This window comes from Acipenser ruthenus, chromosome 2 (genome assembly GCF_902713425.1).
Source record: "Acipenser ruthenus chromosome 2, fAciRut3.2 maternal haplotype, whole genome shotgun sequence".
Classification (NCBI taxonomy): domain Eukaryota; kingdom Metazoa; phylum Chordata; class Actinopteri; order Acipenseriformes; family Acipenseridae; genus Acipenser; species Acipenser ruthenus.
Genome location: NC_081190.1, coordinates 89,656,250 through 89,676,257, shown reverse-complemented (window position 1 = coordinate 89,676,257; position 20,008 = coordinate 89,656,250). Strand labels below are relative to the sequence as shown.

Here is a 20,008-nt window from a genome sequence, read left to right as displayed (position 1 = left end):
CAATGTAGGCCATATAGGAACTGCTGTGTCTTAGACGCCCCTTTTCCCTGTGCCGGGGTAGTGTTTGTTGGGGGAATCTCTTCAAAAATGAAGAATTCCGTCGTTTTCTTTAGAGGTACCGTAAAGTATTACAGACAGGCGCAAGAGCATGTGTAATGAGAAAAGGGAAAGCAACAAAGATAACCAATAATAAAAGCCATTAAAGTGGTATTTTCTACATGCGTGTCACTACTTACCATGCTGGTGCATAGCGATGCAGATTTATAAAAATTGCCACATGCTTTGCATTGACACTTATCTTCTGCTGTGGGGGGCACATCGGTTTCTATATGAAACCAGGAGCAGATGCATTTTATCAGAAAACAGCATGTACCCAAGTAAAAGCCAAAGTGTCTATATGTGTGACTATACAACGTTCTAGAGCAGTGGTGTGCAAACTTGGGGGCGCGTGGAGTGTCACTAAGGGGGGCGCGACTGACTAAAGAGGCAGTTGTTAAAAAAAAGGTAGAACATTTTAAATAAATACATAAATGACAGCTAATTAGGCCAAGTTCTTACCTTTCAAATGAGCCGTTGACGATTACTCTAGGACTTGTAGAATCGGAGAAATTATCTTTGAAGTGGCGAGTGTGTCAGTGAAACTGCAGTGAACAGAGCCGATAAGTGTAAAAAAAAAAGTTCCTTGAGTAATGTAAATTGCGTATTTTTTCCGAGATTTAACAAAACAAACAGTCTTAAAAGTCGGAGCGTAAGCGCAGCTCTGCAACATGCAATGCCAAATCAAACACGTCAATGGGCATGGGCTTGCAATGGGCAAGAGCTACGCACATTTTTTCGTACTCGTGGCGTGCTGTATTCGTGTCGTTCGCTTCGCTCCCGATGTGCATACTTACTGTATTTTGTGAAAACCTAAGATTTAATTGCTGAACGATGTTTTTCAGATGTATCTGTCAGGTAACTGTTGAATCGTCAAGTTTAAACAAAACAAACAAAAAAAGAGTTAAGTTACATGTATTTTTCACTGATTTATTTGTTAGAAATGTTAGCTAAATGTTGACTTGCCAAGTGTAAACAAAATATTTAAATTCACTGATTTATTTGTTAGAGACCCAGGTTTAACATGTCAAAATGTTCACTCAAAAAAGGATGTCTAGACTGATTTTAAATGTTGAATTTGTGATACGCGTATGGATTTAGCTAAATCTGGACTTTTTTTGTGGTTAAGGAAGAAATACGCAATTTACACAAAATCGGGGAAAAAACTGTTAAAATATAAAGTTATGGTCTAACGTTTTAATATGGGGGGGGGGGGGGGGGCGCTTCGCCACATCCCCTGATATACACTAAGTCACGCCCTCTTTGGTAGCGACTGCAATCACTTAACCTCCAATCCATGACTGACACATCGCCTACCACATTAAGGCGATGACTTCTGGTAGTGTGATATCTTCATTTTAAATGGCTGGGCACTTTTGATAACTTGGTGTTTTTTCACATTGCCAATGTGTTTTTGTTTCAGAGATATATATTTTAAATGCAGTAAGGTGAGTAATAAACTGACTCCATTGGGATTTAGCAGTTGGTTCAAACAATTAAACAACAATGCTGCATTGTAAAGAAATATAAAACTGTAAAGAGAATCCAGAAATAGGAAAACAGGGTTTTTATGCACCACCTGGAAGTTGGTTACTTATTCCGGTTCGGTTCCTTATTTGCGATGTAGTTGACAAAGCAGCGTGTCCTTTTTCTGTGTGTTTTAAATCACTTACACATCTTCCTCAATTAATATATTGCTACTATTTAACAAATAATTGCTCCTTTAAAAAAAAAAAAAAACTAAAATATTAATAACAAATCTGTAACAGCAGCATAGCGGTACCCTATATTACCCGCTTGTTTCGCCCCATTTACCCCCCTTAGACGGCTTGCTCACTAAATATCGAGGTATGCCTAGATAGGTTATAACACCCTCTTTGCAAAGCCACTAAAGATTTTAGTGAGCAAACGATCAGCAGCACCCCAAAGTGTAGACCATTATAACCTATGCAGAACGCATGGGGGCACGTCTTTGGATGCCCGGTGTACCCCCTTAGACGGCTTGCTCACTAAATTTCGGGCTATCCGTAGATAGTTTATAACACCCTCTTTGCATTAGGACAGTATTTTGACTTTTGAGATTATCTTCAAACCGTTAGTACCTTTTAAACCTTACAGTGGTGTATTCATATATATATATATATATATATATATATATATATATATTGTAGCGTTCTCGGTTCGGCAGGCGCATCACACAGAGCGAGGAAATCCACACACAGGCGGAGGGCGGGCGCGAACCCGGGTCCTCTCACACTGAAGCATAGCGCCGATACCGCTGTACAAAAGAGCCGGCTCCTTTGCAAGGAGCGTATATCGGGCTTATGCCCCTGCGTGTGATTACGTCACCTACCAGCCCTACTGCTGCCTTCCCCCGTGCACGCTACACTCTCCCCTGCCAGCCTCAAGTCCGCCCCGGACTTGCTAACCAGGCTACAGTCCGACAAGTGCGTGCTGGGGTACCTGCGTCCACTTCTGACACCAATGTAGCGATCTTGGTTCCCGCAGGCAGGCGCATCACACAGAGCGAGGAAATCCACATACAGGCGGAGGGCGGGCGCGAACCCGGGTCCTCTCGCACTGAAGCACAACGCCGATACCGCTGTACAAAAGAGCCGGCTCCTTTGCAAGGAGCGTATATCGGGCTTATGCCCCTGCGTGTGATTACGTCACCTACCAGCCCTACTGCTGCCTTCCCCCGTGCACGCTACACTCTCCCCTGCCAGCCTCAAGTCCGCCCCGGACTTGCTAACCAGGCTACAGTCCGACAAGTGCGTGCTGGGGTACCTGCGTCCACTTCTGACACCAAGAATGCTATAATATATATATATATATATATATATATATATATATATATATAGTACTGTGCAAAAGTTTTAGGCAGGTGTGAAAAAATGCTGTAAAGTAAGAATGCTTTCAAAAATAGACATGTTAATATATTATATTTATCAGTTAACAAAATGCAAAGTGAGTGAACAGAAGAAAAATCTACATCAAATCAATATTTGGTGTGACCACCCTTTGCCTTCAAAACAGCATCAATTCTTCTCGGTACACCTGCACACAGTTTTTGAAGGAACTCGGCAGGTAGGTTGGCCCAAACATCTTGGAGAACTAACCACAGTTCTTCTGTGGATTTAGGCAGCCTCAGTTGCTTCTCTCTCTTCATGTAATCCCAGACAGACTCGATGATGTTGAGATCAGGGCTCTGTGGGGGCCATAGCATCACTTCCAGGACTCCTTGTTCTTCTTTACGCTGAAGATAGTTCTTAATGACTTTCGCTGTATGTTTGGGGTCGTTGTCATGCTGCAGAATAAATTTGGGACCAATCAGATGCCTCCCTGATGGTATTGCATGATGGATAAGTATCTGCCTGTACTTCTCAGCATTGAGGAGACCATTAATTCTGACCAAATCCCCAACTCCATTTGCAGAGATGCAGCCCCAAACTTGCAAGGAACCTCCACCATGCTTCACCGTTGCCTGCAGACACTCATTCGTGTACCGCTCTCCAGCCCTTCAGCGAACAAACTGCCTTCTGCTACAGCCAAATATTTCAAATTTTGACTCATCAGTCCATAGCACCTGCTGCCATTTTTCTGCACCCCAGTTCCTGTGTTTTCGTGCATAGTTGAGTCGCTTGGCCTTGTTTCCACGTCGGAGGTATGGCTTTTTGGCCGCAAGTCTTCCATGAAGGCCACTTCTGACCAGACTTCTCCGGACAGTAGATGGGTGTACCAGGGTCCCACTGTTTTCTGCCAATTCTGAGCTGATGGCACTGCTGGACATCTTCCGATTGCGAAGGGAAGTAAGCATGATGTGTCCTGCTGATGCAGTATAACTACCTTGTGTCTTGTTGCTGTGCTCAGTCTTGCCATGGTGTATGACTTGACAGTAAACTGTCTTCAGCAACCTCACCTTGTTAGCTGAGTTTGGCTGTTCCTCACCCAGTTTTATTCCTCCTACACAGGTGTTTCTGTTTTAGTTAATGATTGTGTTTCAACCTACATATTGAATTGATGATCATTAGCACCTGTTTGGTATAGTTGTTTAATCATACACCTGACTAAATGCCTACAAAATCCCTGACTTTGTGCAAGTGTACCTAGAATTGATGCTGTTTTGAAGGCAAAGGGTGGTCACACCAAATATGGATTTGATTTAGATTTTTCTTCTGTTCACTCACTTTGCATTTAGTTAATTGATAAATATAATCTATTAACATGTCTATTTTTGAAAGCATTCTTACTTTACAGTATTTTTTCACACCTGCCTAAAACATTTGCACAGTACTGTATATATATATGAATGAATACACCACTGTAAGGTTTAAAAGGTACTAACAGTTTGAAGATAATCTCAAAAGTCAAAATACTGTCCTAATGCAAAGAGGGTGTTATAACCTATCTAGGGATAGCTCGATATTTAGTGAGCAAGCCGTCTAAGGGGGTACACCGTGCATCCAAAGACATGGCCCCATGCGTTCTGTATTGGTTATAATGGGCTACACTTTGGGGTGCTGTTGCTCGTGGGGTACGGCTTGCTCACTAAAATCTTTAGTGTTTTTACAAAGAGGGGGTTATACCCCATCTAGAGATTTTTTTTTTTAAAGGAGCGATTATTTGTTAAATAGTAGCAATATATTAATTGAGCAAGATGTGTAAGCGATTTAAAACACATAGAAAAAGGACGCGCTGCTTTGTCAACTACATCGCAAATAAGGAACCGGGAATAAGTAACCAACTTCCAGGTGGTTTTTTATGCTGGGTGTTTTTTTTGGATGATAATAATAACAACAGTGTAGGTCGGTAAAGTTTATGTGTTCTCTTCAGAGGAGCCAGCCGGGTTCGTGAAATTTATTAACAACGTCCAAACGAGATTTCTCAGTTTCAATATTCTTTATTTACTTGGCACAGGTTTGTTGTTTTTAGTTAAAGCATTAGAATACAGAGCTCAATGAAACTTGCTCAAAGTACCCCGTGGTTACAATCTCTCCCCCTCGTCCCAAGACGACACCAAACTCCCCACAGTTCGGCAGCCACGTCACAGTGCAGACGGTTTTCAAGTTAAAGCTACAGAAGCATTAGCTGCACAGTACAAAACAGAGTTCCAACGAATCAATTTTGCTGTATTAATTCTTCACTAATAACATTAATAAAATAATCTGATCAGTGAAAATACTGTAACCTAGCCAAAACAGAAAATACATTCCGACATTACAATAGCATTAGTTATAAAACAAACTTAAATGAGATGGATGCAGTAATTGTATCAATAAAATGTGATTAAAACCAAGATGAACAGATTTTTTTTTTCTCTCAAGATTAAATTGTATTTTTTTTTTTTTTTTTAAATAGTTTGACAGCCCTAATATATAAATGAATAAAGGAATTGATAAACTCCCTATTTTAATAACTAGCTACAATGTTACAATAGCGTGGTAGAAACAGCCAGGCAGACTGATACTGTTGTTTATTTGGAAAGTTGCAGAACTGAATGTTCTAAGAACACTGTGACAGACAGTTCTGAGGTGGAGTTCCAATCCTAGAGGATTGTCTTCCAGGTTTATATATACACACACATAAACATTCACGTTTTTTGAATAAAGAAATGAACAACCTTAAAAAAAACAACACATAAAAAAAACCACACATCTCTTTGGAGATTAAAAATAAATAACTGCACTTTAGTTTGTCTCAGCTTCCTCTTTGTGCATTCAGTTGAGTTCTAGTCGAATCCCTGCCAATCGCTTTGCTCCGAGTCGTACTCCAGTTCGGCACCAATGCACCGCACTCCTTCCAACAGCATGGGCGTGCCGTGGTGACGGTCTAAACAGAAAACACACAGCACTGGTGAAGTACAGTAAAGGGTCTTGTTGCTTCTATAACACTTGTCAGAAATATACATGTGCAAGAATACATACTGGAAAACAGATATCCTGCAGATTTTCCATATTTTATGCAGCATTTATTGGCCCACTCATTACATACATATGTATATCATATTTAAAACAATGTTAAAATGTTCTAAATTCCCTGCAAACAGGATATATAGAGGAGGCCTAACACTAAAATATGAACACGGTATGTTTTATGAGGTATTAGCAACTGCAGTGAATTGGTTAGATATAAGCCTCCTATCTCTGGGATGATGAAACCGGACTTAATTCAGGGGAGTTCTTAGAATTTCTGAAGTTGCTCAAGTCTTCACCAGCAGATGGCAGCACCAGCTCATTCCGTGTGCAAATATGCATGGCAGAAAAAAGGGGAAGTCATGAAAATCCACAACATACAGTATTTCTCGGTCATGGGAGAGTGTTATCCCAGACAGAAAACCTCTGTCTTCACATATCTTGTTTATGGCACGGATGTTTACTTTTGCAATAAAATATAAAAAACAAATATACTGCAGCAAACTCTATTGAAGGTACTGTACAGTAACACAACTTTTTACAAGGAGGTGTCATCCCTTTTTAAATTCCTCTATGAAAATCAATTTAGATCAGAGTTTACTTCCATCTTAAAATATTGAATTTCAACATTACAGGCAGTGTGCTTACAATAGAATGCACTTGCACTTAAAAAATAACTCCTGGAAATGTAGCCTCACGAGTGGTATAGGTGTCTGTACTATAAGGCTTACTCACCCATGACCCTTGCTTGCACCGTGACTTTCACGCAGGCATTCTCACTGGTTTCACTTATCAGGAACACCTCCTCTTTCATGACCCCTTCCTGGTGGGCCATGTACTCGCACGTGATTCTGTGGCCGCCTGTCGGGAGCAACCACACACATTTACTACACCTGTCCTGCTTCAGGGAAACAGGTACAAGGCTTCAGAGAGGGGAGTGCTCAGCAGAGAGTGTCCTGGGTTAAACCGGATGTTTTATATCACTCTGCAATTAGACTTGCCACTGGTGTACCTTATAGAAATCATTGTTGTGTTCTATATAGCCTGTTAAATTTGGCTCTCCCCAAATACAGGGTGTCACAAGCATTGGTACAACCAATGTTGCTGATAACCACTATTGATTTGTTTTCTTGTAAAATCAATAGTTTATTGTAAGATTATACCCAAATGCAATCAGATATGTCTAAAGAGTTTTGAAGTGGATGGTAAAAGTGGAAACTAAAGGCAATTTTTGCATTCACCACATAGCGTGTGGCAGATTGCATTTTGAATGAGAACCTTAAAAACGTAAGTGACATGGTAGGTTTTCGTTTGCACAGCTGCCAGAACTCCCTGTCACAAAATAACGGTAAATCAAGCACCCCATCCCAAACTGTAGCATGAACCATGTGCACTAGAAGGACAAGTGCAGCTAGACTAGACGAGCAGCAATGAACTGAAACACATTCACTACAAATTAAATGGGCACAACTTTTACTGAACACCTCAAAACTGGACTTCACTGTGCCAAACGCAGAATCCCCACCCCCCTAAATGAATATCAGATCTATTTGGAACAGCAGCCCGACAATGACCCGAGCAGATATCAATGGCTGCAGTCTCATTTCTGTCAGATCAATGCCCAGCTGAGCTCCACACAGGCCGTGCCTCACATTCTCTATGCAGGTCGGCACACGAGAGCAGAGGCTGTGGGTGGAATTCAGCTGCAGAGTTCTACTGACAAGAACACGTCGCAGTCTCAAGCATGAGACAGATACCAGTAGGGGTGGAAAGAGAAGTCATGTAGCCACAACAGTCTACTTATCAGTTTTCCATGCATAGAACTGCACAAGCATAAACAACAAATACTGGAATGCACATACCCTGCAGATTTTCCATGATTCCTGCAGCATAGTAAGCACCTGTAATTGTACTGTGTGGGTGAGAGTGACAATGCACTGGAATACAAGGATCTAACCATGTTTTTTATATTGTACTGTTTAATACAATATTTTATATTTTACTGTATAACGCAGTAGAAAGTGTAAACAACTGTTTTAACAACTGAAAATAGCGTTGCTCTCCTACTTAATAAACAAGACCATCATCCTCCGGGTTCTCCGGACATGCCTGTATGCACATCCTGCTTGCTGTGACTTTGGGAGACCTGTCTGCACAGAGCTGGGAACCTGAGACTGGGAATCCAATTAGTCCTCTACTCTTCCCCAGGCAGAACCCACTCTGCCTGTCAGAATTGGAAATTACACTGCAGCAGCAGATAGCACCACCTTGACATCCTCTAAACCAGCAATTGGGCTGCAGGGAGGAAAGAGAACGTTGTATCTTATTACAGCGTTATGAGTTTTTGTCTTATTTAATTTTGATTTATTTATTAAGATAAACCCTTTTCAGGTTTCTGTTGGCTGCTAGCCACACTTTCTCTATAGCTCAGTGGAAGGCTGCTAACACCCACTGATTCCCCTCGATTTCACATATCTAAGTGGGTTGAGTCAATCAGCTCCTATGTGTACAATTACACACCCACACACAAGAAGATTTCTGTTCTCTGTACATTTGAATTATTAATAATTGGGATCCAACTAAATCCACTCTTGCATTTAAAAATGTACACTGTAAACACACAGGGTTATGAGCCATTTTAATTTCATATCATCTTATCCATATTAGAAACAGGAACCAAAACAGAACCCTAATGTAAACCTGGCCTATCAGAGTTCCTTGCTTCACTGAACCATCCTGCGTCAATCTGTACTCATTTCCATTTAAAAACATGGAAAACAGAAACACAGAAAACATTTTTTCACTGTAAAGATAACAGATAAAAGAACAAAGTCAGGAGGCTGTGTGTTCCGGTGGTTAAAGACAAGGGCTTGTAACCAGGAGGTCCCTGGTTCAAATCTTGGCTCAGCCACTGACTCATTGTGTGACACTGAGCAATTAATCTACTTGTGCTCTGTCTTTCAGGCGAGACACTGTTGTAAGTGACTCTGCAGCTGATGCACAGTTCACACACCCTGTAAGTCACCTTGGATGAAGGCGTCTGCTAAAATAAACTAATAATAATAATAATTATTAAGTCCAGCTTTCACACAACAAACGAGACCATGCCGCTCCTGCCACGTTTATATAGCACCTTTTATCCGCACAGGAATTTGCATTTTCTGCTTTTGCGTTCTCCGATTTAATTTTTTTTTCAGTGTTTTTCACTTTATGGCCTTCGTAGCCTTTCACCCAGACAGGAATTAACCAGCGCTGAGCAGCAGCACTGCACAAATGAATCCCAGAGCCACCGCCAAAGGTCAGCAATTTCACACCTTCACACCACACTACAGCTTTCATTACTTATGTCCAAAATTCTCATTCCACACAGGTGTCACTGGTGTAGAATTAGGGATGTTAGATTCTGTTTAATCAGAGTTTAAACATTTATGAAATAAAACACATTTCAAACATTGAAACGTTGTTTAAAATTAACACAAAAAACCTTCCGTGAGAAACCATCCATTTTTTTTATTTAATGATGTACTACAACATTAATGTGTACAAGACTACAAGTGTAACACTTTGATTAAATACAGGATACTGAATGATCGTGGTATGCGGTTTTTATTCACCGCAGTATTATGTTTATACCACAAGTATATTTAAATAAATAGCACCAAATATGTAATTTGTTATATTAAATAATTTCCAGGAGTATTTTACCTGACGGATCTTTATTTTCATTTTCTACAGACAGTGCTCAATGAGGATTCATTTCAACTCCTATTTAGGGCCAGTTTGCTACAGTCTCTTTTGACAGAACCTTGAGCTCAGTCTGTCAGTTTCAGCAGCATGCCACTGCATTGGAATAGAAGTTTAGTATTTGGAAAATGAAAAACACTGAACTATTAACATCCCTGGCTGGAGTCGAACCTGGGTTCGAGGTACAAACACCCTTCTCCTGTGGTTTATGATCATGGCTCCGCTGCGACTTTGACAAACCCTTACAATTTCCTGTTTTCCAAAACACCTGCAAGATGGATTACCCAGCTCGCTACCAAACCTATTACACTGTATTTGATTGAGCACACAGTGTCACAAACCAATCGGTGGAGATGAAGGAATGCCAGACAAAGCCACTCACTCAGATATTCTTTAGAACAACGATTACTGTACATACTCCTCTGTGTTAAGTTTCAGTATCTAAATTGCATTCAATTCACATACAGAAGTAGTTGTTTAAATGCATTTAAGCTCTAACTGTAGCACACAGCATACTGTAAGCTCCCCCACGTTATCCGACAGGCCCTTTACTCCTCAGAACCAGTTATAAAGCAGTAAGATCATGCAGGGATGGAAATAAGACTCCCATTGCATAACATTTTGATCCATTCCTACTTGAGTTTGTTGCCTTTACACAGTGGGTAATCAAGCTCATATTAAAATCTGGAATTGGCAAAACTGCTATGCAATAGGAGTTTTATTTCCATCCCTGACTATGGCTCACATCTTTTCCCTATGCATAGCATTCCCCCAAATCAAGAGACAATAAATGACTCAGGCTACACTTTGACAAAACCTGAATCCAATCTTCCATGTGCAGCAGAGCAGCACAGCACAGCTACTATGTAAAGCCAGTTGGGATGTTATTCAGGGTATAAACATAAGTTAGGCACAATATGCAAATAAATATATTATTGCCGTGGGGTGTTTTCTGTTAAAACTATCCACACCCATGTTAATTACAAAACTGTTACTTGTGTTGACCTGCATATCTTGACTGAGCCAGATTCTGTTTTGCTTAATTTTTATTTCAAACCGACGTGACAAACTACGTGAATTGCTCATCGCTGATCCTAATTGCATTTCATTCTTGCAGTTGCCTAGTTTATCACTTTGCTTTTGTTATTTTCACTTGTTTAACAGAGTTGTCCTGACAGATTTTCTTTGCACCATAAAATACCCAGTACACCGATCAAACATCCTTGATTCGTAAAAAAAAAAAAAATTCTTAAACCCAGTCTTTAATTTGTTGTTTTCTCTTTAGTTGTTGATAAGCTGTCTCTGCATCCTAAGAATTAACATTTAAAGGGAGGCAGAGATTTGGAAAATAAAAAGCAGAAGAGTTCAAGCCCTACTTACGGGACACCCTGTAAATGTACAGGGCAGAAGGTCACTGAAAACGAGTACAGTGAAACTAAATGGGACCGGGGGGGGGGGTCCTTAGGTAATAATTGCAACACATTTAAACATACTATAGAGAGTCGGATGGCAGCCACAAGAAAGGTGTATGGACTGTGGGACTGTTGGACCCTTCTCGTTGTTAAAGTGCTTTTCTGTAAATAGTTGAATTGCATTGTACCCCCTCTGTTTTGTATGTGCTTCCCGGGGTTTGTCTGCGTGCTGTGTGAGAGTTTAGTGGGGGTGTGTGTGTGTGTGTGTGTGTGTGTGTGTGTGTGAGAAGGACAAACAGAAAAACATAAGTCTTTCTTCTTCTCCTTGTCACTGTTGCCATCACCAGCTTTAGCATCTGCTGTGACCTTAAGAGTCAGAGGGTCAGCTCTGTGGTGCTGAAAGCCAAGGTCATTTTTATTCAGAGAATGTGTGAGGTTCGTGCCAGCCCTGACTGCAGACAGAAAACCAGACAGAGACAGGCAGGCAGAGGGGCAAACTGTCAGGCAGGCATATAGACAGAGAGTGCATAAGGCTTTGAACTTTAAGCCGAGTCACTACAGAAGACCAAAACTTCACTTCACTCAGTGTTGCGGTCAAGGCTAGACAGGAGGTTGCAGTTTCAAAGTGCTTCTCACACACTTAACAAATTAAATGAAGCAAACAGACAAAATAAATACAAAATAAAATCAGCACCCAAGCAGGGGCCATCAATGATAGGACAGAGAACACAAATTGCTTTTCAGCCCTTCTCTTAAACTAACTCCGCAGAAGAAAGGATCTGGTTCCTATTTTACACCATGTGGTAATCATCAATCAAGACCTGGCCACATTCTGCACATGGATTCAGTTTTAACCCCATCTCTGCCAAACTTAGCTTTAGCCCTGCCACAATAGTAAACTGTCAGGAATTCAGTCTTGGATTTATGAAGCCAACATCTGGCTTAAAAAGCCCCGATTAGCACTGATCTTGGACTGCCTAACGTTACCTTCAGTAAAGAAGTCCACGATTAATGTTAAGTGTGGTCAGCAAAATGTAAAATCTTAAACCATTCTCTGTGTCTTCTTGGTTTCTGGTCACAAACCCCCACTGACAAGAATGCTTTTAAAAAGAGTCATAAACTAACTGCTGAACAAATGGCTTATCTTCACGATCGCTGAATGACAATTTTGGCGCTGCAAGCCAGACAGTTCTGGGTGCTTTGACACCCAAGACAGGAACCAGTCCATCACATACACAGCCGACAGCAGGCGGAATAGCGGACCAATGGAGAACAATGGGCTGTCTCTGAACGAGAACAACCAATGAGAAACACCCCACGTGGACTCGGGCACAGCCCAAAATAACCAAATCACAGGGTGGAAGTCAGGACAACAAAACCAGCTGCGACACTTTCAGAAAGTTTGCCCAGGAGGGAGTTTGCCCATAAGAGTGTTGGAGTTCGGAGGAACGAAATGGAAGCTAAACTGCTCTGAATGCTTTACCATTTGGAGAGACAGCAGCTAACTGTACAAAGCTCTCTGACCTTCAGGCAGTGCGGTGTTGTCGGTGATTCTCAGGTGCAGGTTGGGCAGCGGTGCGGCACACACGTCCCTCCCCAGGCTCGGGATCTCAGGCAGTGTGAACACGATCTCATACTTGTGCTGGACCTTCAGGAAGCCGACCTGAAAAACACAGCAGGATCACACTCTTAAGGTTCAGAGCCAACGGGAACCCACTGCGTAGCAGTCAGAGCCAGGTCAGGTCTTTACTGCAGGCTTAGACATGAGCTTAGATTTACTGAGCCCCCAGTAAAACCTGGAAGAGCTTCAACAGCTATGCAATGCAATGTCAGAACATATGAAACCAAGAACGAGAGGAGGCCATTTTGCCCTATCAGTGCCCGTCAGGTTCTTAGTAGCTGGATTGTCTCAAAACATTGTCAAAGGATCCCAGTGATTCAGCATCAACAACATGACTAGGTAACCCTTTCTATGCCCTCACCGCTCTCTGTTCAAAGACATGTCTCCTACCCTCTGTTCTAAGTCTATAAGAACATTGTGGTAGCACACCTGACCAGGCACCTCTGAATGTCTTTGGCTACACGGAGAAGAGAGACAATGTTTTCCAACAGTTCTGAAACAGGTACAATACCTAAGACATAATGAAGCAGGGCTTGAAATTCATACTAGCCCTACACCCATTCCTGAGTTTCAGAACTACCTTCAATTAAGTATGTTATTTTAGTATTTTAAATTATTGAAATGATTTAAGAAGCCAGGAATTTAATGTTAAATAAATGTTTTCTCCCTTATTATAGAGCTGCACGGGCAACTCCCATCAGCCAAATACTGACCTAAATGCATGCTGTGATGAGAAGCGTGATCAGTTCATTCAGAGCAGATTTATCAGGGGCCTGATTGTTCAAATTCTTGGCACCTGGTCTGTTCAATAATAATCCTAAACAAGGGAAGTCCTCACCCCCAGGACTGGGCACAGGGCTAATGCAAATTTTTAAGGGCTGCTGCAACATCCAGGATTAATATTAGCTGGCTAGGTGCTGGAGAAGAGGGGAGGCAGATGGTCAACAAATCTGTGTTTTAACACTGGAATCAGGCTACGTGTTACCATCTATAACTAATAAAACACTCAAAGGTGCTGAATGAAAGAAATACCAAATCTAGTGAATTAATAAAGTTTATTTCTTATTATTCATAAAATATTGTAAAAAAAAAAAAAAGACAGGAGATAAGAACACAAAAAAGGACTACCGATTTCTTTGAATTAAGATGTCCTTGAATTTAAGACGCAGCCCAAATTTCCCACCCTCAAATTTGAAGAAATAATAAATCAAATAAATATGCATTTACAAAGATACGACCTCAATTACACATATGGAGGTAGTTTGTGGCCGTCTGCTATCTCACACAGCATTACAGTTACGTGCTGCTTCTCATTTCCAGTCGTGACTACTCACACCTATTTTTTCCCCCCAATTTGTGAACTGTGGTATTGCTTGGCAGGTCGAAAAATACAGGGGTCTGATCAGCATTTCCGATCCTCAAGAAGCTAATGACACTTCTTTGAAAATGGCTGCATCTGTCATGGATGACTCGAGATCGGACAGTAATGTCTTTGTTCGTCTTTTCTCAGCAGTTACATGTTCCTGTTTGTGTACTCGGGTAGTCAAGTCTTTTGTTTGCGTTCAAAAACTGCTTCTTAAATTCGAAGCAATACGGTAATTTGATTGTATTCAACTTGTCAATTTTAATCCATTGCCCCATCACTCATTTAACATTATTTCAAAAATTATTATTTGTTTATTTAGCAGACGCCTTTATCCAAGGCGACTTACAGAGACTAGGGTGTGTGAACTATGCATCAGCTGCAGAGTCACTTACAATTACGTCTCACCCGAAAGACGGAGCACAAGGAGGTTAAGTGACTTGCTCAGGGTCACACAATGAGTCAGTGGCTGAGCCGGGATTTGAACCGGGGACCTTCTGGTTACAAGCCCTTTTCTTTAACCACTGGACCACACAGCCTCCTACAACCACTTTGTTAGTGGTTTTTCAAAAGAAGGAAGGGTAACTGCCTGTATGATTACACCAACTGCTTTGATTTCACACACTGCCAATCCAATTTACTTTATTGGTGTTCTTCTCTTTTACAGAAAGAGCCTCACATGCTTCAGCAGGCCCTGGTGGCAGTGTGCCAAGAACATGGAGCACAGCGTGTTAACAGAGGAGTGTGTTCAGAGCAGCACTTCTCACCTGCTTTCTGCTGGGCTAACTCTGCACTCTATTACAGGATGCATATGCATCTCTGCCCGTTACCGCTTCGGCACCAACAGCTCAAGATCAAATTTTGGATTGTTTTATACAGCCTCCAATTCTGACAGCGATGCCATTACAATTCAGACACCTACATCTACAAAGTTAATGCCATCAGTAATATGCAAAAACCTAGCCTACTGTACAGTATATCCACGTCCACTTTTTATTTGACAGATGCTTCCATCTCCTCGAGATTACGATAGACAATTATTTTTATTATGTTCTTAACAAGTTTCATCACAATTGGACAAACATATCTCCAGGTATCTGCACAATTCCAGAGTACAACATTCATACGTACTTATTATTATTATTTATTTCTTAGCAGATGCCCTTATCCAGGACGACTTACAATTGTTACAAGATATCACATTATTTTACATTATACAGATATCACATTATTTTACATACAATTACCCATTTATACAGTTGGGTTTTTACTGGAGCAATCTAGGTAAAGTACCTTGCTCAAGGGTACAACAGGAGTGTCCCCCACTGGGGATTGAACCCACAACCCTTCGGTCAAGAGTCCAGAGCCCTAACCACTACTCCACACTGCTGCCCACTGCATGTACAGTACAGACACCTCCACTAGGTCTCTGTCCTCAGGGATATGCAGCCCCAGTGCTAAATAATAAATGGTACGCTGTTCCTTAATTCTCCCCAGCCTCTACTGCCAGGGCGGCTCAGTACAGAGTCTATGCAAGTTCTCCACAGGTTTAATGCCTGCCCAGATCTGCAGCGGAAATTAATTCCACATGGTAGCTGTTAGGGGCTTATGTGAATTACTCAATGCAAGACCATGGTTCCTGCAGCTCTCAGCTGAGCAAATTTAAGACCAATCGTTAGAAAATTGAAGACCCATTTTCACAGCAAGTATACCAAACGTAAATACTAAAATTGTGACTAGTTCAAATACCATCTAACAATTATTTATTCAATCTGTATGAATTGTAAAAGAATCAAACATTTTGATGCTAGTACAATACATACCAATGCAATAGTTGATGACAAGGGTTATTGTTCAATCGTTCTTTAATCACTAGAGCAGCAGTTCATTCCAGCTGATCAACAAACAACTCAATTATATATTTGTGAAATCTTAAATTATATTAAGAGCTGTCAAAGCTGAAAAAAAAAACAACTCTCATTTGACCTACGTTCTGACAAGGCTTTCCAAAACACACTGCTTAGCTAACTGGTAATGTTCTGTAAGTCGGTTCACTTTAAAAAAAATAAATAAATAAAATAATAATAATAATAATAATAATAATAATATTATATTGGCCACATCTTGTAAAAATTGTAAGTCGCCCTAGATAAGGGAGTCTGCTAAAAAATAATAATAATAATAATAATAAAAGACAAACTTTATGTTGTGTGTGCAAGCAGAACATAATGCAAGAATGTGCCGATTTGCATCGACCACAGTGGTTAGGGGTGTGCCTAATACAGCTGTTCAGAATAATCCTAAAGGTTTAATCATTTATTATTATTATTATTATTGTTTATTTAGCAGGCGGCTCATCAAATAAGAAAGCATGCACAAACTCGGCAAGAATTCACACAAAGCATATTTTAGTTATTGTAATCAATATAATAAGTTTACTACAAATCGAGCAGATTATTTGCAAAATTTCAAGAAGTGTCAATAGAAATCGAATAGCTTGCGCAAACATGGAAGCGCCCAGTCTTATCTTTACATTAGCAGTCCTATATACGTGCATCTGTTAGTGAGTAAACTGAGCTTTCACTTTAGAATTATTATTTGCAAAACAATTATCTACAACATAATATTTCGTATTGTCTTATAAAACAAGGCGCTGTCCATTTTAAGGTCAAGCATACCTATAAGTTAAAAAAGGGGAAATGTGTGACTTTCATCTGATTTGTGCCTCATGTCAAAAAGTCACCAGCCAGTCTCATTATCAGAAACGATCCAAAGTCATCAGTTAAACTAATCGATTATGTAACATTCTTGGTTGATATCATGTTGTGTATGATAAAATAACATACACCATTAATGACTCCTTTACTTAGAGTGCTGAAGACCACCATGCACATATTTGATAAGCTAGCATTACAGACCACTGATATTTCAAATTGTTCAAATAAATGCATAAAAAGATGTCTATAAGAAATCATTATAACACCAATTTATTTTAAATTTTAACTGGATTGGCACACCCCATTCTAAGTCTCTTTGAAATGGTTAAAATCTATTAGTACAATCATCTTAATGTAAGGTGCCAGTCCAAATGTTGTCATATAGGCAGTGTTGTTTTCCCCACAAGTGAAACTCCTGGCAATTTAACTGTCCGGAAACATTAGTGGAAACAATGCACCGACTCCCCGATTTGAATTGTAAGAATGGTGGCAAGCAACGGTGTGCAACGTCCACAAAACCTCGGACTTCAATGTGTCCCCCGAACCGAATGATCGGTGCAGATCTGTGGTTGCATTTGGAGTGGTTGCCGGTGTATTTGGAACTATTCTTGTTGCAGAGGTTGACTCGGATTGCGAAACATAATTCGTAATGGCTTTCGCCGTCTGGCGCCTCTGGGCCATGTTTTTTTTGTGCCTCTCGCCTTGCATATGTGAATCAAGGGCTTTTATGCCCATTGTTCCCAGCTTGAATGACTTGTGGCACACCACACAGTTAGCCTCATATTTGTTATTGTTTATTTGCTTGAAACATTCAATGTATTTTCCAACCTCCAGCCACTTCTCATTGAACACACACTTCCCCATCTTCACACTTGTCGTCTTCCACTACAAATCGGCTTGTTTTGAGCGACATCTACCGCGCAAGTGTCGAAGTGAGTTTAAAGTTACACAAAACAGAACGTGAAGCATAATCATTTCCAGCCTGCAAAATGACCATATCGCAGACACCTCAAGTCTCACTCTTGGCATGATAATTTTTCGGGACAAAAATGCTGCTCTGCCTTGGAGGTGTCAATCACCGGGCTTGGAAGGCAGGGATCTCCTATTGGTTAAGAGAAGCAAAGTGCTACCTAGCAATAGCCAATCGAGTGTGTTTTGAAAAGCAGTGCCCGGCCATTGATCTCTAAGACTAGAATGTTAATGATGAGAAGACGGCGCTTGCAAAATTGTATTTTTTTTTGGAGTGCACGTTAACAGCAACACACACACAAAGGAAAGAAGAAAAAAGTTAAGGTAGGTTAAGAGGCATCTAGGGGACTTACTTTTTACTTTTTTTTTTTTTTTAAATGGGAATAATATTGTATTCATTTTTTAATACATAAAACCTAAATCCCTACAACACAACTGAGCTCGCTAGTAGTAGTAGTATCAACTCGAAGACAACAACATCTCTATAATACTGTTTAAAATAAAAATTCAAATGCCTAAAGTTTTAGACAAGTTATAGTAGTACATTGACTTTCCGATTATCTGCATTGGTGTATGTGCTTACTACATTTCTCTTCATTTGTTCGAATCCTTTGTGTGACGAGTGTGCAATGATATTACTTCTTTGGTTCGGTAAATTAATAGGAAGTCAGTGATGAAAAGTGTAGTCGGTTTATAGTCAAAATCTAAATCTTGAACATTTACTGTGCCTTATTCTTGCTGATATTTTTGATTTTATTTGTTGTATGTTTTCATTTACTTACAATCACATTTGCTAGCGATCACTGTTTAGTATTATTATTATTTATTTCTTAGCTGACGCCCTTATCCAGGGCGACTTACAATTGTTACAACATATCACATTATTTTGACATACAATTACCCATTTATACAGTTGGGTTTTTACTGGAGCAATCTAGGTAAAGTACCTTGCTCAAGGGTACAGCAGCAGTGTCCCCACCGGGGATTGAACCCACAACCCTCTGGTCAAGAGTCCAGAGCCCTAACCACTACTCTGATAATCTCACACATGACAGTTTTCAGAACTTGAGATCTCTGGCATTGTGTTTTTTTTTATTTTTATAGAAAAAAAATTAATTTAGACCTTTTAATCGGTCATATTTAAGACCTTTCAAGGCCTTAGAAATTGAAAAACTAATTTAAGACTAAGACTTTAAGGATCCGCAGGAACCCTGAAGAGTAATCATTCAAAGAAACAGCAAAAGCTCTGGGGTGTAGAGTGTCTCGTTTACAGCTGCCTCAAGAGATGACAAAAATGTTTACACTGTCGAGTCTGAAGAGAGCAAGCGGACCTTAAATCAGCTCCTCCTGTATCTTCGCAACTCATTTCTTTTCGTCTGGCTGCTCTTCACTGAACCCTCTCCAGGGTCACAATGTCCCTTTGGTTCTGTGGTGACCAGAATTGGACACAGTATTCCAAGTGCCATCTCATCAGTGCATTACACTGCCTCATCATAACCGCCTTTGATCTGCACTCTTCACTTCTGGCTATGTGCCCAAGCATTCTGTTTGCCTTTTTGACTGCTTCCCCACACGGCCTGGTGGCTGACAGTGATGAGTCTACTACAACACCAAGGTCTTTGTAGAACAGGCGAGTCTGTTCTAGTTTTAGACTGCTGCCTTGCCGGCCCATCCTTTCTTGACCTACCTTCACTAGGAAGCTCCCGTCAGGCACAGGCGTCACCATGACGATCGAGTCGTGCAGCTTGTCATCGAAGTGAACGTGGCTGGAGGAAGTGGCTGCTTCAGAGAAACTCACCCCGCTGGACTTCGCTTTGGGGGCTGGAAGACAGGAGCGCAGGAGAGAACATGTTAAAACACTACGGACTTGTAACGGGACGAGCATGGGCCGTTCATGTTCGGATATATTCTTTCAAAACTTAGTATTCTTAGTATTCCACATTACATTAAAACTGGGATCATTCTTCTCTGTTCTCTGCTAAAAAGATTCAGTTTTTTCAGCCTATCTTCGTAGTTCTGTCCTTTCAGTCCTGGGATTAGTCTGGTTGATCTTCATTGGACAATCCAAGGTGACAATGCCCCTTTGGTTCAATGGTGACCAGAACTGAATACAGTAATAATTGCTGTCTCATCATAATAGCCTTTGGATTTGTGCTTTACCCATTTGAAACGGA

At 40.7% G+C, this 20,008-nt stretch overlaps 1 protein-coding gene across 4 annotated transcripts in view; it reads right to left on the bottom strand.

The window, feature by feature from the left end:
* Positions 1-4,976: 4,976 nt before the first annotated feature.
* Positions 4,977-20,008, bottom strand: part of adissp (adipose secreted signaling protein) — a 30,491-nt gene continuing 15,459 nt past the window's right edge. For all 4 annotated transcript variants that reach the window (XM_034015722.3, XM_034015721.3, XM_034015723.3 and 1 more), the window contains exons 3-6: positions 19,522-19,655; positions 12,689-12,827; positions 6,744-6,869; positions 4,977-5,925 (exon numbers count right to left, since the gene is read on the bottom strand). In XM_034015722.3, the coding sequence (XP_033871613.1) occupies positions 5,825-5,925; positions 6,744-6,869; positions 12,689-12,827; positions 19,522-19,655 (500 nt within the window). In that variant the 3' untranslated portion in view covers positions 4,977-5,824. The remainder of the gene's footprint in view (positions 5,926-6,743; positions 6,870-12,688; positions 12,828-19,521; positions 19,656-20,008) is intronic.